Consider the following 27,057-nt stretch of genomic DNA (forward strand, 5'->3'; position numbering starts at 1 on the left):
TGGGGTATCTGCCCATTGGGCTATTGGACAGCTTTCTGTTTGTGCCTCTTTAAAATTTGTAGGAAATAACATGCATCCTCCACTTTCCTAGCATCGACCATGAGTCCTTGTGTTCTTGGATATCATTCAGTTCTGCTTGGGTTCTTCCTCAAACTCCTCAAAAGACATTTTCTCCTCTTTATGGGAATTTCTGGAACCTCTGCCTCTGCTTAGACAATTATTTTTGATGCTTTCACTGGCTGGTGTTTTTAATAAGAAAGTGTTATTTGAATTAATTCCCACTGATCATTTAATCCTATTAGATAATTAATATAATATGTAGGGTGAACCTATTACAGTTAAATAGCAGGAAAGAACAATTAGAAATATGGGTTTTGTGATCATTTGTGTTAAGATTTCTATTAGGCTAGGCTAGTCATTTTCTTGCTGCTTATTAACATGGAAGTCTGACATTTATTAGGGTGATTTTAAAGAAAAAATTTAGTTGTATTATTTTAGTTAATTCATGAATCTTGAATTTCAATAGAGAGCAGGCTTAATTAGCGATATCTTGTCTTGTAATCAACTCATAACACTTTGATTAAACCAACGTGATTATTATTAACCACAGAAATGCAAACATTCAGGTCACAAATTTTCTGATTATTCTTTTTTTGTGACAGACATTAGCTGATATTTGGTTAGAAGCATAATATATTTAGATTTGCTCAGTTACTGTGAGTGGAAAAACATTCTATGGTTATATAATATTGTGAGGCTATGTGACAACACTTTGTTTAGACAAAATGAAGAATATTGGTTTATCAGGGTGCTAAAAATATATTCTCAGCCGTTCTTCTAGAATAAAAAGAAATAACCACTTGATCTATTGAGCCTTATTCAGTCTTGAAATGGATGAAGTTTGGGGCGCCTGGTGGCTCAGTGGGTTAAGCCTCTGCCTTCATCTCAGGTCATGATCTCAGGGTCCTGCGATCGAGCCCTGTGTCAGGCTCTCTGCTCAGCAGGGGAGCCTGCTTCCCTCTCTGCTTCTGCCTGCCTCTCTGCTTACTTGTGATCTCTGTCTCTGTCTCTGTGTCAAATAAATAAATAAATAAATCTTAAAAAAAGAAAGAAAGAAAGAAAGAAAGAAATGGATGAAGTTTTAGAAGGTTGGCTGTGGTGATCTTATTGACTGGTTAACCTAGGGAATATTCTCAACCACGTTCTCCCTGCTGTCTCATGCAATAAATAGAAGCAACATATGAACTTCCCCAGCCTCCTTTGCAGCTAGGATTGGTTTCATGATCTTGTTCTCATCAATGCCGTGAAAGATGGTGTCTATGGGGTGGATTCTGAAGAAGCTCTTATTCTTCCTTATATTTCGTGCCTTGAATGTAAATGGAATGCCTAGAGTGTCAGGAATCAATTTGCAACCAAAGACAACAGAGATGAGGACATGAAGCCAGGGCTTTTGATGACATTGTTGAGCTACTAGCCTTCTTTCATATTTACCTTCCTCCAGATTTTTAATTGTGTAAGATGGTTAAATGACTTCATTACTTATGTAAAACGGCTGGTCAGTTTTGTCGTTGTTGTTTCACGTGTAGCCAAGAGCAGCTTATCATATAGTTCTCCCCTAGTGTGAGGAGATAAATCTACATTATGTGCAGACCAAGTCAGCCCGCTGTCCGAAATATGGTCCAAATATACTTCCCTGAGAGTAATCGAAAGCAGCACTTTCCAAGGGAACTTTGTATGATGATGGAAATGTTCATATAGACTACCATGAATATTGGCCACTGAGTACTTGAAATGTGGCTAGTGCAAATGGAGGACTGAATTTTTAATTATATATAGTTTTAATTAATTGAAACTGAACCTGAAATAGCCACCTGTGTCTACTAGCTATCATATCGAACAATGCAAATCTAAAAAAAGTGGAAGTTTATTAAAGGATAGATTACTGTAGTTCTTTTAAAAAACACGCAGCCTCTATCTTTATATATGTTATTTCATAGGCCCAGGAACACCTCATTATGGAAAAATGATGATTCAGCGGGGCTTTACATAGTGTCATGTTTGAAGGTTTTTAAAACGTATTTAACTTGCATATCAGCTAATGACACACAACTGATACCAATTTAAGCATTTTATACTGACAACTATAATAAAGGATGTATTTTTGGAATAATAATCTTGTTCAGACTGTACTCATTCAGTTGTGTGTTAAGATTTTTCTATCCTCAATTACAAATGAAAAGAATAATAATGGCGTGCCAGTCTCATTAAGGTGCGGGGGGTACAATAACTCTTTGAGATAAACTGTAAATTAGAGTTTGCAGAAGACTTCTGCATATTCAAGAAATCCAGGCCCAGAGTGCACCAGCAGGGCTCCAAGAGTGGTGAGGGGCTCAGAGCTGGCAGCTGAAGGGACAGAAGCAGTGGACACTCACCATAGCAGAAACCAGAAATCTGGGGGAGAAGGGGGCTGTCATGACCTCTGATGTGGAATTCACTATTAACTGCTATACCGAATGTGATTGGTAGAAATTACTCCAGCATGCCTCGGTGTCTTGTGCAATACTAAATAATCTTGTGCAATACTAAATAATTGCATGCTTCCTCGCACAGCAATTCCTAGAGCCTGAGGAAAAACAAATTCTGCAACCATCCACGGTGGCCCAGAACAGCTGAAGGTATCACCTCTTCCGTCACCTGACAAGGATCACAGTCACAGACAACTACTCTGTCACCAGCTGCCTCCTGGCTGCTGAAAACAGGTCAGCAAAGGGTCAGCAAGTGTGTTGGGAAGCTGAGTCCCTTCAATCTAGGCCGATGCACAATTTCAAGAAGGAGTTGACAAATCAAACTTATTCCAGAAACAGGACTATTCACACTCAGGGTTCTCCCAGAAATAATGAAGAAAGTTAAGTCGTGAAGTTCTCTGTGTAAAATACACTCTATTAAAAAAAAAAGTTCGATTTAAGAAAGCTACCATCCCTCATTTCTAACCAATGGTAGTTAGGTAAATGCTTCCTGAGACAATTATAGACACTGGATGGACTCGAAGTCGACTGCTGTCCCCAGAGAAGTTATGTATCCTCAGTGTTATTCTCTTTTCGTGTCCACAAGGACTTGCTTCTCGTCGGTTTACAGTGTGCTGCTTTGAAAACACTGATGTTTACTTGACAGGTCTGGTTTTGAACTACTTACTTTACAGTAGCTTCCAGTATTCGAGAAGACAAAAATAACCATGTGTGAGAAGTTAAGACCCAGTCCTTGGGGCGCATAGGTGGAGCAGTAGGTACAGTGTCTGACTCTTGGTTTTGGCTCAGGCCATGACCACAGGGCCGTGAGCTGGAGCCCCACGCAGGGTTCCACCCTGTGAGTGGTGTCTGCCTTAGAGTCTCTCTTTCTCCCTCTCCCTCCCTCCCCCTGTGCTCGCTCTCTCAAATAAATAAATAATATATTAAAAAAAAAAAAAAAGAAGTTAAGACCCAGTCCTCACAGAGGCTAGGCGTGAGACACGCTCTATAGGAACACACTGTGTCTGAAAGAAGGTCACATTCAGAAAGTATCACCCACAAAGATGTACCAAGATGTAAATGTTTACCTATGATGTGGCTCTGAAACGTGGAATCTGCAACTGTATCTTCATCCTCCTGCAGGCTCACACTTGCTTCTTTTATCTGCAGCAACAAGAAAATAATGTAAGTACTTATTTGTTATATGAAATAGACTGTTCACAATCAGAATGATGGTTCATTCTGTAACAAATGTGGGTATGTGTGAGTGTGTATACAACATACATGTATACACACATACATGTAAACACATATACCTGCACATACATATATGTGAATGTGTATGTGTGTGCATCTATGTATACACACACACACACACACACACACACACACACACATATATATATATATATATACATGCATAGATATTTTCTTCATTCTACTTTTCCCTACTCTATCACTTGGCTGTATCACAAATTTTAATTACGAGAGCAAGAGTATATTTTCAGAAACATAACCCTAGACCTGGAAATTAGGATTTACAGGGCACCTAATTCTCCATAAGATGTTAAAGATACAGCTTTGGCTTTTAAGACTTAATAAAGTCAATAACACAGAGCTGTTAGGGAAAATTAAAGTCAAAGGAAATATAATTCCTCCAGAGACAGTGACTTCTACCACAAGTTATTTTAATAAGAAGAAAGAAATATACTTAGATCTCCTGACCCTTTCCTGGAATGTAACTCTCTAAGAAAATGATTTCTTTTGTTCTTTCTATGATGAAACATAAGGTGACTGTGATGTATACTTAGTGAACTAGAGCAGTGACACATTTATATCGATTTTTTAGGTCAAAAACATTCCCCTTCTATTTCAGCTGAAATATCCAGATGCTGAATGGGTTAGCACTCGGCAGAACTCTAGAGAGACCTGAATAAGTCACAGTGTTTTATGAATGAGAATTCTGATCTCCAGCAAATTTCCTTCAACATACTGTAAGTGGAAGTGCTGGGATTAAGACTTATGTCCCTTGCTTCTCAATCTAGTGGCACTGGTCACAACAATGCAACCAGTACGAACCACTATTTAAAAGGCAAACTCTGAAATACTACGGATTACTCAGTATTACACAATTACAATTTTCACGCCTATGATCTCAAACTCCCCAGAGCGGGCTACATGCTACTGTTAGCCTCCTCCTCCTGAAGAAACAGGTAAGTAATTGCCAAGGTAGTGGAACCAGGATTCAAACTCAGTAAAATTGACTGCAGATTTGTGTTCATCTGTGGGCACTTTGTTTTTCTCAAATTTTCCTTTGACTATGCTAGTGGACTTGGCCTCAATTTCAAGACAGCTTGTGGTTGTTGGCAGAATGACCCTAAAACACTCTCTTAAAATACATCCCCATCGGTCACCTGGGAAGCCAGTGACAATGACGTGAACTGCGCACTGAATGCAGTGGGGTTCTGCTTAGGCACATACATTAGAGGCCGTCAGTGGATTTGCTCAGGAGCTTGAGCTGAATGCCAAGAAACTCTTATTTCATACTCACAATATAGAAATTCATATGGTTGCATACTGACCTTGAGCTAGATTTAGCTTTTGACTTTTTACCTATTTTTCATATCTAATGGAATAAGACCAATTATTTATATTTTGTAACTTCAATTCCAATATCAGAATGTCCTTGGTGCTTGTTCTGGATGTGCTGAGAGCCAGAAGGTGGCAGACTGAAGAGAGTATGGAGAAGGCTTCCTGAACCCCACAAGGAGAGACCAAGGACTGAATATCCAGAGGCCACATTCATCACTTCTTCCCCCCATCAGCTCTCTGCTCTATGGGTACTTCCCTGTTTTTTAGCATGTCCAGAGGAAGAAATTTGGGGAACGGGGCAAGGGTTGGGGGAGACTTCATCAAGTCTGTGGACCCTTTGTAGTGGACATTTATGGATAGCAGAGTAGAAAAGCACTGTGAGCATGAGCAAGGCTAACATGCTACTTAATTGCCTTCCAAAGTTTGTGTAGCTCAGTGACCTGTTTGTGACAAGGCTATCAAAAGACCCACCGACAAAGGGATCTCAAACTACCTACATTTCCATTAACAACCCAACATGAAACTTCCATCCTCATTTAGAGAGACATCAAGGAAATCTCTATTTTCTCAGCCCATACCAACAGTTATGAAAACATGTCTCATGTTTTCTCTTACCTGTTATGTAAAACAGCATTTCCTTTAGGTTCTACACTGATCTATTTTTTTTTAAAGATTTTATTTACTTATTTGACAGAGATCACAAGTAGGCAGAGAGAGAAAGAGAGAGGAGGAAGTAGGCCCCCCACAAAGCAGGGAGCCCAATGTGGGACTTGATCCCAGGACCCTGAGATCATGACCTGAGCCAAAGGCAGAGGCCTAACCCACTGAGCCACCCAGGTGCCCAACACTGATCTATTTTAAACTTGAAGGTATCCCCTGCTCACCTGCTGGTTTATTGGGGAATCATCCTCTCTATCAGTCTGTGAGACTCTAAAGAATCCAATAGTTAAAATCAGATTCTCACCTTGCAGATAAAGGATAGGAGGCTCATACAGTGTTAGTGATCTCTTCAAGGTCACAGAGGATTTCGGTTTTAGAGTGGGCATTTCTGGCCCCTATTCATTACCAAAATTAAATTTTTCAGAATTTGCCATATTGTTACAGTCCTCCGTCCCAGACCTTCCAAAGAACTACTATTTTCTGTTAGTGTCTGGCAGTTAGATATGTAGGCAGTATTCCATGTATACATAAATTTTATTTTTATTCAAGAGTAGCAAAAATTTTCAGAGACTGTGTGTGTGTGTGTGTGTGTGTTTAAATTCTCTGCTTCCCTTCCCTTCTGGTTCCCTAATCCATTTGTGGAACTTAACTACCACCCTTCTCTGAGTATCATATTGAGGAAAGGGAAAAAAAAAAGTTGTCCTATAGTCCTACCTGTCAGCTGCTTGTCAGAACTTTCCTAGGGTTCTATTTGCTTAACAGCAAATGCTAAATATGGCCTCGGGGGACTTATCAGAGGAAAGGCCCCTAGTTCTTTCAGGTTTCCTGGGCTGATGACCCATGAGGAGCAGATGACCCGTGACAGGAAAATCCGAAGAAGATAGGTGAAAAATCAGCGAAGGAATGACAAATGGGGGAGTGCCTTAGAATGGCATACTCGTTGGCTCTAATTATCTATACAAATAGATTTCAATGCAAGGCGGTTATTAAAGAAATCCGTTTGCCTATGGAAATGAGGGGCATAATTTATTTTGACAGTTGATTCCCCTTACTATTTATATTTTTCATAGGCTGAACTTAAAATTAGTTTTCACTCTTGATCATGCAGTGGCTGGGTATTGGTGAGAGGTTGTGGGAACTTTCCTGGGACTAAGGGGCTGGCAATGCAAGATTAAGAATTTGCCAAAGATAGAGACAACTGTGACGATCTTCACGAGACAAAGTACTTCAAAGATGAGAGTTTTCACAAAATCAAGAAGTTTGGCTCAGAAAAGAATGGTGGTTACAGATACAGAATTTTCTCGGCCATTGTTCTAACAGGAACTGATACAAATTAATGTCCAGCAATATCCTATTTGGTAAGAAGTTACACGTAACTCGGGCAATAATTCTTGGCTATTTTTGGTTTAACTTTGTTGTCAGTACTTTGGATGCCTTGTAATGGTGCATTTTCAACTCTTGTCCATCTTTTGGGCTCTGCCCTTGTAGTCAAAAACTGTACCAAATACTGATCTCTAACAAGAAACCATTAAATGTCACTGTGCCCATTATATTCTACTAACCCCTATTATTAGAAAGCACAGGGAGGAAAGAGCTTACAAAGGAACCTGGAGGAAAATGGAGAAAATAATTCACCATATATATATATGTGCATATATATATGCACACACACAATGTACATATAACATATATATATTATGTATGCATGTACATTATATATTACGTATGTATGTACTATATATATATATATTACATTATATATTACTTTTAGAATTAAACCCAACATTTGGGGATACCTTTCATTTGAAATTCTGCTTACATTTCTTCCTTGACTCATCCTAACTGAACTGCTTAGGAACTGCTTCCCAAGAAGACAACATTTTGCAGTCGAAGTTTATTGCAAATGAAAAGAACATAATGAACCTAAGTGGGACAGGAAGTAATTTTTGGAAGGAAAACTCCAGAAGGCATTACCTTTAGAAAAGTTAGTCATTTAGAAAAATTTGCAGGAGGAGGGTGAAATATGCATGCTTCTTATTAGCATCAAAATAGCACTTAGAACTGTTCAATTAAGGATGCTGAAATTATAACATTTTGCAGAACTTAATAAGATGATAACAATTTTTGTAATTATTGTACTATTTTATCCTATTTCATCACCACAGTACCATTTTAATGGAATAGTATTTGATGCTTTTGTATTAGCATACGTGATTTTCTTTTTCAGACTATGGGACACTGGGAGAAAAAAATACTCAAAATTTAAATTAAAATATTGAAAAGGCCATCTCTTCCCAGTGCATTATGAAAGTATACGATCTTGTTAATTTTGTTAACAATTTTTATTTTGTCCAGTGATAGTTAAACAGGAGCCTGGAGCTGCCTTCCCTTGAGACTTCTCATTCCACAAAATTATCTGAATCCACAGGAAGGAAGGACTTATGACATGCTGCAATAGAACGCATTTCTTTCTTGCTTATTTACTTAATACCAATGCAATCTTTCCTGGGGATGCCTTTCTCCCTCTTATAATGATTTTATATAATTCAAGTAAAAGTACAAAGTAACATGGCCCTTGTCTAAATTACACAAAAATTAGAGCTAAGTGGTCTGTAAATGATGGCCTAAATGGGGACAGAAGACTCTAATTAAGGCTCTGAAAGGAGAAAAAAATTAAATTCTGCAAAGAATTAATGGGACTTTTACGCATTTTTAAAAATGTATCTAGGAATCCTGAAAATGGATATGGATACAGAATTAGTAGCAGACTAAATGGAGGTCAGCTACATACATAGCTGTATGTATGGAAATAATCTTTGTATTATAATCACCACAGATTAAAATAATCAAAATCCCTGAGGACCCTTATAACGAAATAAAGTCTTGGTTTGTAAAGGGAAGAGATGGTAATATAAGATTTTGAACAGTGACTTTATTAAAAAAAAAACCCAAAGACATACGACATGTATTATGTGCAGTTCTTGTTTCTATCCCAAGTGACTACAATGAGAAGAATCTTTTGCAACATAGTTTAAAATAAGCAGACAGCAAATTTACCTTGAGCCCTAGCAGCGGAAAATTCCCTCAAACTCTGAATTTTAAGAGGTTCATGGGTATTCCCATCAATGTGCTATGGTATTAGAATATATCCTATTTTGCATCTAATTTACTTCCTGTGTAAGCTGATAACATATAATAAATAGATTTGCACTGCTAGTCTTGTACTAGTCCCAAAGGAGACTATGGCAATGTCCTCTCTGAAATTAGTAATTTTCGTCCACTCCACATTGATGATTACAGAGATGAAACAAAAAACATTGTATTTTACATTAAAAAAAAAAAAAGAAGAAGAAAGAAAGACGGGCTGGTCAGCTACCGAGGTTAATAATATTCCTCTATATGGAAAAGCTTCCCAGCATGACTAATTTCCTCTTGTAGCTAACTAGAAAAAATTAGCATATCCCAATTGATTATGTATTTTGGGGTGGTTAGGGAATCTTTGTACTTTAGAGAAAACAGTAAGAGTGTTTCTTGTAGATATTCTGAAAGGACCAAAGGACACTTATTTCTACACTGTGAAAGACTGAAGACGAGAGACGAAAAGCACAGAAATTATTTTAGCATTAGGAAGTAACAAGAAAGTAAAAATGAAACTGTAAAAGCCAAACAGAGGGTCTTTTTGTTTTTGGGGGTTTTTTTTTTTTTTTTTTGGTACTTCTGTGCAGTGAAGATATACCCTAAGCTGTCAGAAACATATTAAATGGGGCATAGTTAAATTGAGTGCCTCCGATAAGGGGCTCTGCCAGGCTATCAAAGTTTTAGATCAGTGGGATTGAATTTCTGGCATATTGCACATTTCCAAGCGTTCATTCTCTCTTTCCTTTCGGTGACACTACAAGGGCAGTCTTAGATATGCTTATAATTTGTGATTTTTATAATGCAGGGGACATCTGTGTTTTCAAAGAAGGGAGGATACCATGGAAGCCCAGAAGAGAAAGGGGGGGGGGGAAGAAAAAGTTTTTTGCAAAGAACATAGTTCCCACAGGATTTCTGAGTTTGATATAAAAGACTACAGCTCCTCAGAGTCCAGAGCTCTTTGAAAGAAAAGTGTGCATTTGTTGTCAACTGAAATATGTCTATGAAATTCTTAATAAGTAATAATGCCAATCGTTATTCCTAAAATCACCTCTAAACCACTCCAGAAAAAACATAAAACAAAAAACAACCAAAAACGTATAATTACTAGGTTTCCCTAAGAAAATGGTGGCAGGTAGCATACTTTACAATTTCTTTGATTGCAGCACACACATGTATGGATACGCTAATTCTGTAAAAAGAATATTTTTGTTTATGTAAGTGCTTCAAAACTTAAATAAAGAAACAATGTACATCACCAAAGCAATTATGCAAGAACAGAAGGAATATAAGGAGACTCAGTGCAACTTAAGGTAATTTTAAAACAAAACTATTATTTGAAACTAGCAAGTGCTAGGGAAATGGAAAATGCCCTTTCACCCATTTTTGTTTTTTTAAAGGAAATTACCTCGTTCTGGACCTCACAATTAAGAGACTGCATAATAGGGAGTCAAGCTGCAAAGTAGATTTCTTGGTCTTAACACCTGTCTAGGTGCGAGGAATTGGTATATAGACAGAACTTCCAAAAAAAGGAACAGTGTTTAAACTGAATCATCAAAATGGCCAATATTCTCTCCAGTTGTTTAGCACTTCTGGTTTTCATAACCATGTTCCTTCCTTTTTGTATCACTGGGACTGAAGGAAGAGATCATCAAATAAATCCCCTGCACAGGAGTAGAATTTGAAGATGACAGCTGACATCACAGTGTTATTTGCCAGCACTGTCTGGTTCTACTGTCCTCCTGCAAGGGAGCTAATGCAGCAGCCTTACCGGAAAGAGCGGCCCGTTTTCAATCTCGCTGCCACCTCTCTGCGGGAAGCCGTCACCAGCTTTCTCTCCTTTTTCCAGAACTTTCCTACCCTTCCCAATCTCTTGCTCATTCATTTCCAACAGCAAAGGGAGAAAGAACCCAGGCAGATTCACTTCGAAACCAGAATGGGTGGAGCACTTACCAGGGAGCCTTTCGGTATTTCCACATCGGCCTTGGTTTTGATGTTTTTCTTGTGGTTTCCTTGAGTGCTTGCAGAGCTGCTGGTGAGACAGGAGCCCTGGAAGCTGCCCTTTAACACACTCCTGCAGGAAACATTATTTGATCCACTTTCTGTCTGTTGAGCTGCTTTCTTATCAACTCTGCAGGTACAAAGTGATTCCTCTGATAAATTACATTGCTCTTCTTCAATCACTACTTTTCCCAATCCTTTAATGTTTAAAGTAACCTCTTTGTATCTCTTTGTCTTTAAACCTTTGAGTGATAAATGTTTGTCAGTGGCCTTGATCAAATCTTCATCTGACATTCCAGTAGTGTGTCAGTTTAGATTTGACAAAAATTTATTTTTATTTTTTTTAACTGCTTGTGAGGTGGGGGGAGGAGGGAGCAAAATAAAAACCACCGAAGAGTGATTGCTAAACACAAGTCTGGCTTAAGATCAGCGGGAAATGTAATTACCTCTGCAACGTTTCTAAGTATACGTTTGCTTGGTACAATCAATGAGGTCGGCATACCTTAAAATGTATGTATAATTTTCTTCCATTTCATGCCATGTGGGTACATTCATGGTTCCAGTATAGGTTGAATTCCTATCAACCTTGATAAAACTCCCCATTCTTTAATTTCAAAGACCATTGGTTTGGTTAACAAATTAACATGGACTAAATTATCATTTTATTGCTAACTTTTATTTCATTGTTTAAATTCTGGCTAATGTAGAAAAGACTGCTATTCTGCATTTCTGCTTGTATGAAAACATGCTTGCCTAGGGTTTACTGGGTGGGAAGTCAACAACTCTCCTAGTTTCGGTAGGGGGAACCCCCTGACATTTCACACCCTCCCTTCACCAACACGTTACCTGTTCAAAAGTTCCGTCATAAACGTATCTTTAGTAGAACATGTAACAGGACTGGGTCTATTTCTTGGTTCAAACTTCATTTGGTCATAAATGCCTTGCGGTGTTTTCAGATCATTTTTGCTTCGTAAACTACTGTCTGGACTCTCCGCCACCTTGGTGTTCCTGGTAAGTTCATTTTCTATTTTACGCTGCAGCTCAGGCTTCTTTTTCTCTTTTTTCTTCTCCGATTTTAGTTGTTTGTTTCCAAACCCCAAACCTTTTGCATCTTTTTTTTCCACTTTGGTTTTGGAGACATCCATTTTCCTGCTACTGAGAGCTGGAAGTCTACTCCGAAAACCAAACCAGCTGGCAAAAGAAGGCCCGGGCTTTGGCTTTGCTTCCACAGAGGGGGACTTTGTTTGCACTTGGCCCTTTTCCACATTTTCCTGAATGCACAACATGACCTTTTCTTCAATTGTAGGTGAGAGGGGGGCTTCGGGGCTCACAGCGCCAGTCCTGGTTGTAGAAGTATCTGGACACCTTCCAGAAGTCTCTAGCTTGGATGTCCTGCTCGGTTCAAAATTGGTCGGATGCTGTGTCCTCCCAGGATTCTGCAGGGCTTGTGGGCAGTCTGCTGGGGTGGGTGGATATCTGTAGTGGTCGCTGCTTGTTTCCTCAGGGACAGCCTCCCTGGGGCCCCCTCCCTCGGGGTAACCCTCCTCGTCTTCCATTCCACATGGGGTGGGGAGCTCTTCGGATTTGGGAGGGACTCTCAAAGGCAACTTGCTTGGGCTCCCATGCTGGCTGCTGGAGCTGCCTGTACTCCTGGGGGAGCCTTGCCTGGAGGAGGGATGCCCCAGAGGCCTCCCAGCACCGGAAAGACCATCAGACATGGGGGCAGAAGGGGTCTTAGGCAAGCCTTCCGTGGAAGAACTCTGCCGGGTGAGGGAATTGCCTCTCTCAGCAGTGTTGGTGATAATCTGAGTCCGAACTTTGCCGGACCCTTCCATGGGCGGTGTAGGGGGCTTGTCTCCTGAGTAAGTGCTGAAACTCTGACTGCGGGCTTTGGCCCCATTCATGCCTAGGGCTGGTTTTAGGTGTGGCTTACTGGAGGAGAGGGATCTTTTCACAGACTTGTTTTCTACCCCATCTTTTCCATCAGCCCCAGGGACGCAGTTTTCTAATGACTCTGGCATTGTTGTATCCAGGGGAATCCCTTCAGGCAGCCTGTCTTGTACCTGAAAACCCAGTGGAGTCACATTTCTTTCATCCCTTACGGTCTCCAGGCTCACTGGATTCCCCACGTCCTCAGGCTTAGACTTGCTCCCATCCACAGAACTTTTAGAGGCTTCATTCAGACTGTCTTTTTCATGTTTCCCTGGCACCGTGGAACTTTTCCTGAGTAACTGGGGAGACTTCATGAGAACCTTGAGCCCAACCGGGAGGCGAGTTTTCAGGCCTTTCTCATGAGTGTTTGGACAACCATATGGGGTGTTATGGCTTTTGGAAGACGGTGATGATGAGTGACTGCTAACCTGAGATGATGGTGCCTCATTCACCCCTAAGAAAGAAGGCTTAGCTGATGTGGGGACACAGTCATTCAGCTGTCCTTTTCTTCCTGGAGACACACTTTTGGAGGACAGGATTTCCAGTGGCTCATGGGCTAAAGGGCAATTCTTGGGAGTCCGTAACCCAGGGTCCATTTGTGTGGTCCCAAGCATTTGGTGAGGTGGAGTTTTGGGGACACCTCTCTTTGGGGAGACCTTTGGGGGCCCTGGGGCCATCACAGCAAAGGAGCTGGAGGGGGTATGTGCGGAACATCTGGTTTGAATCACTGTTTCTGTGGAGGGTGGAGGGTGAGTGAAGACAGGCTTTCTGAAGGCCACAGAAGGTTTCTTCCCCGGCACTTCTGCCAGGATCTGATTAGAAGAAATAATAGGAGCAGAGGGTCCTTTCAGAGGGGGGGATTTGTACATAGTCCTTGCTGCTTCACTGGGGACCCTGGTTTCAGGCTTGGCTGATGAGGGTGGTGGCATATAGCCGTAACTGGGCCTGACGAGAAGGGAGCCTGACCTGTCTGGAGGGGGTGGGGGGGAAGGTGACTTCACCCCTGCCTCTGGCCCAGAGTCACAGTGTTTGTCCCTCGTCAGGGATTCTCCATTATCACTAGGCTCAGTGAGGGACCTTGGCAGCAACTGTGACGCTGGAATCTGATTCTTGGAGCATGGGACCCAGTCTTTTCTGCTGGACATTTTGGAGCCATGAAGCAGTTGGCTGGGGTGTTTTGGAATGTGTGAATCCATATGTAAATCAAAAAGGGGTGCTGGGCCCTCAGTCTTCTTAAATCGGGAGAGTTTCCCAGGAGCTAAGGCTGGAGATTTTTCAAGAGACACGGGGCCAGAGGAGGGGACTCTTGCTGAGGCTTCAGGCTCCATTATTTTTGACTTCTGAGGTGAAGCCTTGCCTCTGGCAGGGCCTTTTGTCAGACTCTGCTTTTGATAGATACCCATGGACACCGAAGACCTAGAACTACTCTGGCATGACAAATTCAATGCTGGTTTGCCTGGTCTTTGTCGCTGAGGACTTTGTGTTACTGTCCTGGGGCTGAAGGAACCATTGCGGGCCACCACCATGTTATCTATGTCACCTTTTGGAATGTTTTTCTTGGTTTCCTCTTCAGGTCTCTTTAGGAAAGTGTAGTCTCTTGCAGCAGCTCCCAGCTGTAAATGAGCAATTCCCTGAGGTGAAAGTTCAGTGTGTTCTGCCTTGGGTCCAGTAGGGGCTTGGTTGATGGAAATCTCATTTCTGGTAACGGTGACAATGCCTGTCTGGTGAGAGCTGAATTCAATGGGCTCGCCGTCTTCGGCATCAAAGATGACAGTAATGCATTCTTCTGAAGAAGTCCTTTTTACAACCCTCTGCTGCTTAATGAAGCTAAATGTCTTTGGCCGACTCTCTAAGGGGATGGGTACTTGTTTTTCCTCCTCTTCGGGAGACCCAAGTTGAGATTTTCCAAATCCCACAAGGATGTCCAGATTCTCCATGGACTTGTCAGTGTCAGCAGTCAGTGACAAGTCTGAAGGGCTTTTCTCGTCACTGCTACCTATGTGCAACTCGTCAAGGGCTTCATTGTCATCGGTGTCTGAAAGCTGGAGACTGAGAGCCACATGGCCAGAACCAGGGTCGCACGGCTCTCTCTCTCTCCGTACCTGAGGCATCTGTACATGCGGGCACAGCTTCCTCTCCAAGGGGCAGTTGCTGGCACAACTGGCCAGCTTTTCAGGCCTTTCCCTTGAGTAAACTGAGGATGTGCCTTCTGAAAAGTGTTTTCTATTCGGCTCCCAGCCAAATAGGCTGTCAGAAACACTGTGGGTTAATTGACGACTGTGCAGCCTGCAGCCCTGGCTTGGAACTGCCTGGAGCAAGGGTAAGGAGGAAGAGTCCTCGTCAGCGTCATCATGGGAATCTGTGTCATAAACAAATGTCTCATGGGGCTCCTTGCAGGGGCTCCTCCTGTCAGCTGGTTTGCAGGGGGGATAGTCCTTGAGGCTGCTGCTCTTAATTCCTGGAGAATATATCCCTTCATTGGAGTTCATGCAATCTTTATAACCCCATTTGGTTATCACCGATGGGGGTTCAAGTAGCACTTTTCGCTTCTGTAGCTTTCTCAGTCCTTCCAAAATGTGACTTTCCTTGATACGAGCTGGAGGTAGTTCATCTGTAGGACTAGCAAAGCCACTCGGGAGTGAAGAGTCAATACTTAGCCTTTTATCCCAGTTTTGTGATGATTTCTAGGAAAGAATAGTAGGTATCAGAAATCACTGAACCACGTGGATCACAACCGTAAAAAGGAAAAGTTTGTCATTAGACTTGATTCTAGCAGTTAAGTGTTCATTTATAAATGCACACTTTAGTGACTTAATGCAAATTAATCATTAACAATGTAGCAAATCTCTGTTTTGCCAGCTTCTAAGCTAAGGAACCCACGGTATATTGAAGTAGTAGGTAAGAAGCCTGTCCTCGAGGAGCATGTAGAGCAGCAGGGGAGAGGAGACTGGGTGCAAATAGCTAGAAGTCAAGGGAGCAATACCCAAGTTTGTGTTTTATAATTGACCAACACAAATGTAGTAGGAACTCCAGAAATTCAGAGGAGAGAAATCAAACCTCTGCTAAGAAAAACCATGAAATGCATATAAGGACTTTTTTGCTCTGTTTTGATTTTGTTTTTTTAAAACCTACCTGGCCCTTGAATGAAGGGTAAGTTTGTCTTAGTTGATAAATGGGGGAAATGATTTCTGGGTAGAAGAAGTGGAGTAGCAAAGGCCTGAATCATGAAGATAGGTTCAAGGTACACTTAGGAAATAACCAGATATGGCCTCACTGTACAGTGTTTCTGAAAGGTAGAGAGGGCAAATGGAAAAGCAAGTTGGTCCCTATCTCTATGGTCCCTTCCACTCTAAGGTTCGATACTTCTGTGACTTCAGGATTTTATTTGGTCGAAGGGGAACATCTGTGAGACACTTACATATGTATCTAACAGTAGGACGTTCCTTAGCTGTTAGAACCCTATGGTAATGATTCACCTACCAAGAAAGGTCAATTTCCTGTTCCTCATACCATTCCAAATACCAGGGCTAGTTTTGACCAAGAAAACGACACAGAAAAAGCATTATATCCTGCACAGACCTTCCTCTTGTTCATAGTACTGCTAATAAGAAGTGGTGGGGCAAAAGGAGAAAGCTAGCATTTCCCAAGCATCTGCTGCGTAGCAACCACTGGAATAGGGCTTTGATTTAATATTCAGAACAACACCGTGAGGAAGACATTATCAACCCTGTTTTACTAGGGAGGAAACTAAGAGGCAGCATGGTTAGTCTGTTGGAGATCACACAGTTAAGGAAGAGATGGAACCATGCTTTCTGCCCTGGTTTCCCAGGTTCTTCCTATGACTCAGCTACAAAGTGGTGGTGTGGCGTTTTGCACCCAGGCAGCAGGTTGGCTCTGGAGCCTACATGACTATAGGCATTGCCAGGTTCCTGGAGCCAAACTCAACCTCCACTCTTTCCTCTATATTAGTCAATGTCATAATAGAGATAGTAGGTTATCCTCACACCCCTCTCCTAAATGGAACCCGCAGAGGTTAATCACAGACTAAGACTCCGGGAAATCAGTGGGATTTGGGCACTAACCTCAGTCATCGTCGTCGTCTTCTTCTTCTTTTATTTTTTTTTTTTAAGGCTATATGATTAATGGTGAAGAACTTGGGTGAGTGAATCTGGTGGGTTTCAGATGTGTGCTCTGTGCCCATCCTGGCTAAGAACACAAACCCCTTTGGCATCTCTACCCCAGCTGCACCGTCCCATAACTGAGCACAGATCATGTGCTCCTATGCAGAGGTTGAAAAGTTTCAGAAACTTACATTGAAGCCTTGGTTTTTTGGTAAGTGGTGAACATCTGTTTGCATCTAAGACATTTCCGTTAAAATGATGCTTGCTGTCAGCAATAACATATGGTGTTAATTTGTTTTTTTATTTATGTTTATTGTTTTTAAGTCAAATGATATATTTTCTTCAGAAAATTCTCCAGGGTCAGAAGTTGCTGTGGATAAATGTTGTTTGGTGATGCTTCTCCTTTCCTCTCCTTTTCCTTTATACCATTAAAAACTTCTTTGGACATCAGGAGAAATCCTGTTAGTGAGTCTGGGTATTAAGGACCAATGTGGGCAGGCTGCCACTGTTAGGATTTCTAAGAATTTTCATGATCCTGAGAGGCATTCACAATAAGAAGAGGAGCAAGCAAAAGTACCCTGCAAGAGCTTGAAAAAGGCAGATTTGTTCAACCCGTGGAAGATGTGCTCAGTCTGCCTCCTGCTGCCTCTTCACAGCCTGTCCCCACTGTGGTCTGATTCATCCTAGGGCCAGTGGCTGCAAACCTCCCAGGGCTCTCCATCCTGTGAGATTCCTCAATCAGTTTTCCACAGGATGTTATGGTATTTAATAACCTGAGAAAAGTTTGGAACACTCTGGAAAATTGAAAAAAAAAAAAAAAAAAAAAAAGCATGCATCCCCTGTAGGAGAGAGGGCAGCAGGAGCCGGTACTTCCATAGGCAGCTTCAGGCTTTGCTTGGAAAATGGCTATTCCGGGGAGTGGTAAAATTAGCTGAAGGGTGCTCCTGGAAAAGCAATGGCCTGGGTTTGATGCCCAAAGTCCTTTCTTATCTCTGGACTGGTCAACAACAGTTCTACATAGTTTTTTTGTTTATTTTTTGTTTTAAAGGACATTCTTTGTCTTAAGATAACAAATCCATCCCAAACATGGCTGATTTAACAAAGCCACCAGAGCAGAATGGCGAGGGTGATTCTTGAACCAACTAACCAGCTCTGCTACTTACCAGCTATGAGATCTTTGGCTGGCTACTTAGTTCTTAGCACCTCCATTTTCTCATCTGTATAATAGGGGAATAGGGGAATCTATTTAACTAGGTTCTTAAGAGTACTGAATGAGCTAATACTTGTAAAATACTTTCAAGGCTGCGTGGGTCAGGTAAGTACTTGTGACTTAGACCCAGATTGCTCCAAGTAGGGCAGCCTAATTTATCTCCTGCAGGCTTCCTTTCTGATTCCATACAGAACAATATTAAAAAAAAAAAAAAATACTGGAGGAGTCAAGATGGCGGAGAAGTAGCAGGCTGAGACTACTTCAGCTAGCAGGAGATCAGATAGATAGCTTATCTAAAGATTGCAAACACCTGTAAATCCATCAGCAGATCGAAGAGAAGAAGAACAGCAATTCTGGAAACAGAAAAACAACCACTTTCTGAAAGGTAGGACTGGCGGAGAAGTGAATCCAAAGCAACGGGAAGATAGACCCCGGGGGAGGGGCTGGCTCCTGGCAAGCAGCGGAGCACAAAATCAGGACTTTTAAAAATCTGTTCTGCTGAGGGACATGGCTCCAGAGGCTAAACCTGGGCGAAGCCCATGCAGGGTCAGCGTGGACTCAGGTCCCGCAGGGTCACAGAAGGATCGGGGTGTCTGAGTGTCGCAGAGCTTGCGGGTATTGGAACGGGAAAGCCAGCTACAGAGACAGAGCCGACAGTGAGCTCACAGCTTGGGCTTACCTTGAACCAGCTGCAGGCTCGGTGAGCTCAGAGCGCGGCCGGAGGTCAGGCAGATGGGAGTAACTGGGCGCTATTCTCTGAGGACAAACTGAGGAGTGGGGCCCCGGGCTCTCGGCTCCTCCAGGCCGGAGACCAGGAGGCCGCCATTTGTATTCCCATCCTCCGGAACTCTACAGAAAGGGCTCAGGGAACAAAAGATTCTGAAAGCAAACCCGAGCAGATTACTCAGCCCGGCCCCCTGGTAAGGGCGGTGCAATTCCACCTGGGGCAAAGACACTTGAGAATCACTACACCAGGCCCCTCCCCCAGAAGATCAACAAGAAATCCAGCCAAGACCAAGTTCACCTACCAAGGAGTGCGGTTTCAATGCCAAGGAAAGGAACAGAATTCCAGAGGAGGAGAAAGCAAAGCATGGAACTCATGGATTTCTCCTTGTGATTTTTTTAGTCTTGCAGTTAATTTAATTTTTTTCTTTTTCATTTTTTTTCTCTTCTTCTGCTAATTTTTTTAACTTTTACCCTTTTCTTTTTTAACGTTTTTTAACTAGTTTATCTAATATATATATTTTGTCTTTTTTATATTTTTCTTTATTCGTTTTTTTAAAAATTCTTTTCTTTTCTTTTTTTTTTTCTTTCTTTCTTTTTGAACCTCTTTTTATCCCCTTTCTCCCCCCTCACGATTTGGGATCTCTTCTGATTTGGTTAAAGCATATTTTCCTGGGGTTGTTGCCACCCTTTTAGTATTTTACTTGCTCCTTCATATACTCTTATCTGGACAAAATGACAAGACGGAAAAATTCACCACAAAAAAAAAAGAACAAGAGGCAGTACCGAAGGCTAGGAACCTAATCAATACAGACATTGGTAATATGTCAGATCTAGAGTTCAGAATGACAATTCTCAAGGTTCTAGCCAGGCTCGAAAAAGGCATGGAAGATATTAGAGAAATCCTCTCGGGAGATATAAAAGCCCTTTCTGGAGAAATAAAAGAACTAAAATCTAACCAAGTTGAAATCAAAAAAGCTATTAATGAGGTGCAATAAAAAATGGAGGCTCTCACTGCTAGGATAAATGAGGCAGAAGAAAGAATTAGTGATATAGAAGACCAAATGACAGAGAATAAAGAAGCTGAGCAAAAGGGGGACAAACAGCTACTGGACAATGAGGGGAGAATTCGAGAGATAAGTGACACCATAAGACGAAACAACATTAGAATAATTGGGATTCCAGAAGAAGAAGAAAGAGAGAGGGGAGCAGAAGGTATACTGGAGAGAATTATTGGGGAGAATTTCCCCATATGGCAAAGGGAACAAGCATCAAAATTCAAGGAGGTTCAGAGAACACCCCTCAAAATCAGTAAGAATAGGCCCACACCCCGTCACCTAATAGTAAAATTTACAAGTTTCAGTGACAAAGAGAAAATCCTGAAAGCAGCCCGGGAAAAGAGGTCTGTAACATACAGTGGTATAAATATTAGATTGGCAGCTGACTTATCCACAGAGACCTGGCAGGCCAGAAAGAGCTGGCATGATATTTTCAGAGCACTAAACGAGAAAATCATGCAGCCAAGAATACTATATCCAGCTAGGCTATCATTGAAAATAGAAGGAGAGATTAAAAGCTTCCAGGACAAACAAAAACTGAAAGAATTTGCAAACACCAAACCAGCCCTACAGGAAATATTGAAAGTGGTCCTCTAAGCAAAGAGAAGCCTACAAGTGGTAGATCGGTAAGGAACAGAGACAATATACAGTAACAGTCACCTTACAGGCAATACAATGGCCCTAAATTCATATCTCTCAATAGTTACCCTGAATGTTAATGGGCTAAATGCCCCAGTTAAAAAACACAGGGCATCAGAATGGATAAAAAAACAAAACCCATCTATATGGTGACTCTAAGAAACTCATTTTAAGCCCGAAGACACCTCCAGATTTAAAGTGAGGGGGTGGAAAAGAATTTACCATACTAATGGACATCAGAAGAAAGCAGGAGTGGCAATCCTTAGATCAGATCAATTAGATTTTAAGCCAAAGACTATAATAAGAGATGAGGAAGGACACTATATCATACTCAAAGGGTCTTTCCAACAAGAAGATCTAACAATTTTAAATATCTATGCCCCCAATGTGGGAGCAGCCAACTATATAAACCAATTAATAACAAAATCAAAGAAACACATCAACAATAATACAATAATAGTAGGTGACTTTCACACTCCCCTCACTGAAATGGACAGATCATCCAAGCAAAAGATCAGCAAGGAAATAAAGACCTTAAACGACACACTGGACCAGATGGACATCACAGATATATTCAGAACATTTCATCCCAAAGCAACAGAATACACATTCTTCTCTAGTGCACATGGAACATTCTCCAGAATAGATCACATCCTTGGTCCTAAATCAGGACTCAACCGGTATCAAAAGATTGGGATCATTCCCTGCATATTTTCAGACCACAATGCTCTGAAGCTAAAACTCAACCACAAGAGGAAGTTTGGAAAGAACCCAAATACATGGAGACTAAACAGCATCCTTCTAAAGAATGAATGGGCCAACCGGGAAATTAAAGAAGAATTGAAAAAAATCATGGAAACATGATAACGAAAATATAATGGTTCAAAATCTGTGGGACACAACAAAGGCAGTCCTGAGAGGAAAATATATAGTTGTACAAGCCTTTCTCAAGAAACAAGAAAGGTCTCAGGTACACAACCTAGCCCTACACCTAAAGGAGCTGAAGAAAGAACAAGAAAGAAACCATAAGCCCAGCAGGAGAAGAGAAATCATAAAGATCAGAGCAGAAATCAATGAAATAGAAACCAAAAAAACAATAGAGCAAATCAACGAAACTAGGAGCTGGTTCTTTGAAAGAATTAATAAAATTGATAAACCCCGGCCAGACTTATCAAAAAGAAAAGAGAAAGGACCCAAATAAATAAAATCATGAATGAAAGAGGAGAAATCACAACTAACACCAAAGAAATACAAACTATTATAAGAACATACTATGAGCAACTCTACGCCAACAAATTTGACAATCTGGAAGAAATGGATGCATTCCCAGAAACATATAAACTACCACAACTGAACCAGGAAGAAATAGAAAGCCTGAACAGACCCATAACCAGTAAGGAGATTGAAACAGTCATTAAAAATCTCCAAACAAGGGGCACCTGGGTGGCTCAGTGGGTTGGGCCGCTGCCTTCGGCTCAGGTCATGATCTCCGGGTCCTGGGATCGAGTCCCGCGTTAGGCTCTCTGCTCAGCAGGGAGCCTGCTTCCCTCTCTCTCTCTCTCTCTGCCTGCCTCTCCGACTACTTGTGATTTCTCTCTGTCAAATAAATGAATAAAATCTTAAAAAAAAAAAAAAATCTCCAAACAAACAAAAGCCCAGGGCCAGATGTCTTCCCGGGGGAATTCTACCAAACATTTAAAGAACTAATTCCTATTCTCCTGAAACTGTTCCAAAAAATAGAAATGGAAGGAAAACTTCCAAACTCATTTTATGAGGCCAGCATCACCTTGATCCCCAAACCAGACACGGATCCCATCAAAAAAGAGAGCTATAGACCAATATCCTTGAACACAGATGCAAAAATTCTCACCAAAATACTAGCCAATAGGATTCAACAGTACATTAAAAGGATTATTCACCACGACCAAGTGGGATTTATTCCAGGGCTGCAAGGTTGGTTCAACATCCGCAAATCAGTCAATGTGATACAATACATCAATAAAAGAAAGAACAAGAACCATATGATACTCTCAAAAGATGCTGAAAAAGCATTTAACAAAGTACAGCATCCCTTCCTGATCAAAACTCTTCAAAGTGTAGGGATAGAGGGCACATACCTCAATATCATCAAAGCCATCTATGAAAAACCCACTGCAAATATCATTCTCAATGGAGAAAAACTGAAAGCTTTTCCGCTAAGGTCAGGAACACGGCAGAGATGTCCATTATCACCACTGCTATTCAACATAGTACTAGAAGTCCTAGCCTCAGCCATCAGACAAGAAAAGGAAATTAAAGGCATCTAAATCAGCAAAGAAGAAGTAAAATTATCACTCTTCACAGATGATATGATACTATATGAGGAAAACCCAAAAGACTCCACTCCAAAACTGCTAGAACTTGTACAGGAATTTAGTAAAGTGTCAGGATATAAAATCAATGCACAGAAATCAGTTGCATTTCTCTATACCAACAACAAGACAGAAGAAAGAGAAATTAAGGAATCAATCCCATTTACAATTGCACCCCAAACCATAAGATACCTAGGAATAAACCTAAACAAAGAGGCTAAGAATCTATACTCAGAAAACCATAAAGTACTCATGAAAGAAATTAAGGAAGACACAAAGAAATGGAAAAATGTTCCATCTTCAATATTGTGAAAATGTCTATGCTACCTAAAGCAATCTACACATTTAATGCAATTTCTATCAAAGTACCATCCATCTTTTTCAAAGAAATGGAACAAATAATTCTAAAATTTATATGGAACCAGAAAAGACCTTGAATAGCCAAAGAGATATTGAAAAAGAAAGCCAAAGTTGGTGGCATCACAATTCCGGACTTCAAGCTCTATTACAAAGCTGTTATCATCAAGACAGCATGGTACTGGCACAAAAACAGACCCATAGATCAATGGAACAGAATAGAGAGCCCAGAAATAGACCCTCAACTCTATGGTCACCTAATCTTTGACAAAGCAGGAAAGAATGTCCAATGGAAAAAAGACAGCCTCTTCAACAAATGGTGTTGGGAAAATTGGACAGCCACATGCAGAAAAATGAAATTGGATCATTTCCTTACACCACACACAAAAATAGACTCAAAATGGATGAAGGACCTCAATGTGCAAAAGGAATCCATCAAAATCCTTGAGGAGAACACGGGCAGCAACCTCTTCAACCTCAGCCGCAGCAACATCTTCCTAAGAACATCGCCAAAGGCAAGGGAAGCAAGGGCAAAAATGAACTATTGGGATTTCATCAAGATCAAAAGCTTTTGCACAGCAAAGGAAACAGTTAACAAAATCAAAAGACAACTGACAGACTGGGAGAAGATATTTGCAAACGACATATCAGATAAAGGACTAGTGTCCAAAATCTATAAAGAACTTAGCAAACTCAACACCCAAAGAACAAATAATCCAATCAAGAAATGGGCAGAGGACAGGAACAGACATTTCTGCAAAGAAGACATCCAGATGGCCAACAGACACATGAAAAAGTGTTCCATCTCACATGGCATCAGGGAAATACAAATCAAAACCACAATGAGATACCACCTCACGCCAGTCAGAATGGCTAAAATAAACAAGTCAGGAAATGACAGATGCTGGTGAGGATGCGGAGAAAGGGGAACCCTCCTACACTGTTGGTGGGAATGCAAGCTGGTGTAATCACTCTGGAAAACAGCATGGGGGTTCCTCAAAATGTTGAAAATAGAACTGCCCTATGACCCAGCACTTGAACTACTGGGTATTTACCTTAAAGATACAAACGTAGTGATCCAAAGGGGCACGTGCACCCGAATGTTTTTAGCAGCAATGTCTACAATAGCCAAACTATGGAAAGAACCTAGATGTCCATCAACAGATGAGTGGATAAAGAAGATGTGGTATATATACACAATGGAATACTATGCAGCCATCAAAAGAAATGAAATCTTGCCATTTGCGACAACATGGATGGAACTAGAGTGTATCGTGCTTAGCGAAATAAGTCAAGCAGAGAAAGACAACTCTCATATGATCTCCCTGATATGAGGAAGTGGTGATGCAACATGGGGGCTTAAGTGGGTAGGAGAAGAATCAATGAAACAAGATGGGGTTGGGAGGGAGACAAGCCATAAGTGACTCTTAATCTCACAAAACAAACTGAGAGTTCCTGGGGGGAGGTGGTTGGGAGAAGGGGGGTGGGGTTATGGACATTGGGGAGGGTATGTGCTTTGGTGAGTGCTGTGAAGTGTGTAAACCTGGCGATTCACAGACCTGTACCCCTGGGGATAAAAATATATGTTTATAAAAAATAAAAAATTAAAAAAAATACTTGTGAATTATAGAAGAACCATTGGCCATATATTTATTATTCTGTAAGTTAATATTGTAGTCCCCTTCAAGTTCATATTCTATGAGTTTATTATGTAAGTGAATACTAAATAAGTATGTGGCACATTGTGTGCACTGTAGATGTTCCTGAAATAATATAAATGTAAATGCCTCTATGGGAGTGGATCCAGTTTGCTGGGTCCTTGAGAACTAGGACTTCTCCCTATGACATCTCGAGATCACGGTCACCTGAGTGTGCATGAAGTGCATAAAAACTTAATTTCTCGTTTTCAGGGAAGAGATTTCCTTTTAAGATCAAGGATTATTCAAATTAGGAGAATTTCAGAAAAAAAAAAAAAAGAAAGAAAAGAAAGTCAAAGCAAGGCAAAGAAACACAAGATAAAGGCTCTGATAAGGAGCAGGGGTCAGGAGGTGCCAAGAGAGGAGAAGCCAGTTACAATCACAAAGACTGGGAACATCCCTGACTGGGCTTCCCAGTGTGTCAACAGCCAGGACCCAGCAATCATTATTCAGAACTTCGAACATCTGCTCAGAAGGAACAACTCTAATAATATACATACTTTGTATCAGGAGGCTGTGTCCAAAGGAATAAAGTTTGGAATTCAAGTTCAAAATTTTTTTCCAAGTTCTGGTTCAGAGTATAACAAAGCTACTCCCTCACTACTATTTTCTGCCGGTTACAGAGTCCTCCTGGTTTCTATGCTTCCAAATTGTAAATGGAGTTTACATGAATGATAGAAAAATGACCTCCGAACCTTCTGATTCAGGGTTGCCATGCTTGTGTACTCTGCTTTTCTTCAACATCAGGAAGCTGCAAAGATAGCTATTCCAAACACTTGGCTTTCCCCAGTGTCCAAAGATGTTTGTTCAGAGCCTGAAGGAACCTACGGTTGTGCGGGTCCCCTTTACAGATGGGAGCCGTGGAGTGGCAGGACTTAGTTAATAACCCGGAAGCCATGGTCCCTGTCACCTGCCACGGTACTTTCTCTCTCTGCCATATCACCCTCCAATTTATAGTCAATTAGTGTTTTATGAGGCTATAAAATTGAGTAGAGGAGGTCAATATAATACATGCTATGCTTGAGTAGTACATTCCGACAAAGCTAATGATACTTTGAAAAAGTTTTGGTCATTTATACTGAGTTGATGCACCACCCTCCCTGTTGTCTGGTGGGGGGATTCTCTTTGAGTTCTCAAGGGATGCTCCGTCTGGGTTGGCTTGGCAAGTGGCCTCGCTCGGTCTCATTTGCGGTGGACATTAACAAGTCTCTCGAAGCGTCACAGTGATAGAGGGTGTCCATAAAACTAATTGGAAATGTCTGAGTTGGTCTGAAGTGTAGTCAGTTCCATTAGGCCGGGGCTCTAGGTTCCAACTTGACATAAATCTAGGAGTTTGGTGGGCTCCAGCAAAGCACAGAAGGAAAATTCTTCCTCCCTCAAACTCCCTCCCATGCCATCCAAGTCATTTGGGTCAAATCATCCCTCCACTCCTCACTTGCTGTGTGACTTGTGGCAAGCGATTTAACCTTTTTGAACCGGCTTCCTCTCCCATATAAAGGAGGAAATGAGATCCCCGTGTCTAGTTTTGTGGGGAGTGAATGAACAGGCTCTCGGCAAATGGGCATTCTTTTTGGAGCTCTCCACCCACCTTCCACCTTGTGACCGGAAGAGGATTCTTTTCTGGCTCGCTCTGATGCTCCAGTGCCTTGAAAGGAGGCCTTACCCTTTTCCTGAGGTTCTTCCCGTCATGCCACGTGTGGGAGGAGCCACTGGAGTACTCGCTGCACGTACTCGAAAGAGACAGCTCACTGCTGCTGCAGCTGTTTCGAGGACAGAGACGTCCAGGGATGACAACCCCCAAACCAGGGCATTTCAAAGCAGGGACTCCTGATTTTGCACTCAGCTGACATTCCTAAAAAAGCAGGAGAGCTCTGAGTGAGGGCTTTGCTTAGAGGACAGCAGATACCAAGTTAATATTAGAGCGAAGGTAGCCCAGTGGTGAGAAGCAAAGCTTTTGGGTCAGACAGACTAGGGGTTCCAATCTTGGCTCTGCCTCTTACTAATACACTAGGAGGAATTACTTAATCCCTTAGAGCTACACTTTTTTTAAAAAAGTGAATAATGATAATACTGACTA

General features: G+C 41.4%; 1 protein-coding gene across 8 annotated transcripts in view; it reads right to left on the reverse strand.

Moving 5' to 3' along the window:
• NCKAP5 (NCK associated protein 5) overlaps positions 1-27,057 on the reverse strand; it is an 891,925-nt gene that overhangs the window by 88,969 nt on the left and 775,899 nt on the right. For 3 of the 8 annotated variants that reach the window (XM_059166690.1, XM_059166689.1, XM_059166686.1), the window contains 4 exons: positions 26,569-26,832; positions 11,739-15,508; positions 10,845-11,022; positions 3,593-3,668 (listed from right to left, as the gene is read on the reverse strand). In XM_059166690.1, the coding sequence (XP_059022673.1) occupies positions 3,593-3,668; positions 10,845-11,022; positions 11,739-15,508; positions 26,569-26,832 (4,288 nt within the window). The remainder of the gene's footprint in view (positions 1-3,592; positions 3,669-10,844; positions 11,023-11,738; positions 15,509-26,568; positions 26,833-27,057) is intronic. The other 5 variants (XM_059166687.1, XM_059166691.1, XM_059166688.1 and 2 more) reach the window with 2 other exon arrangements.

The sequence above is a fragment of the Mustela lutreola genome, chromosome 3 (genome assembly GCF_030435805.1).
Source record: "Mustela lutreola isolate mMusLut2 chromosome 3, mMusLut2.pri, whole genome shotgun sequence".
Lineage (NCBI taxonomy): Eukaryota > Metazoa > Chordata > Mammalia > Carnivora > Mustelidae > Mustela > Mustela lutreola.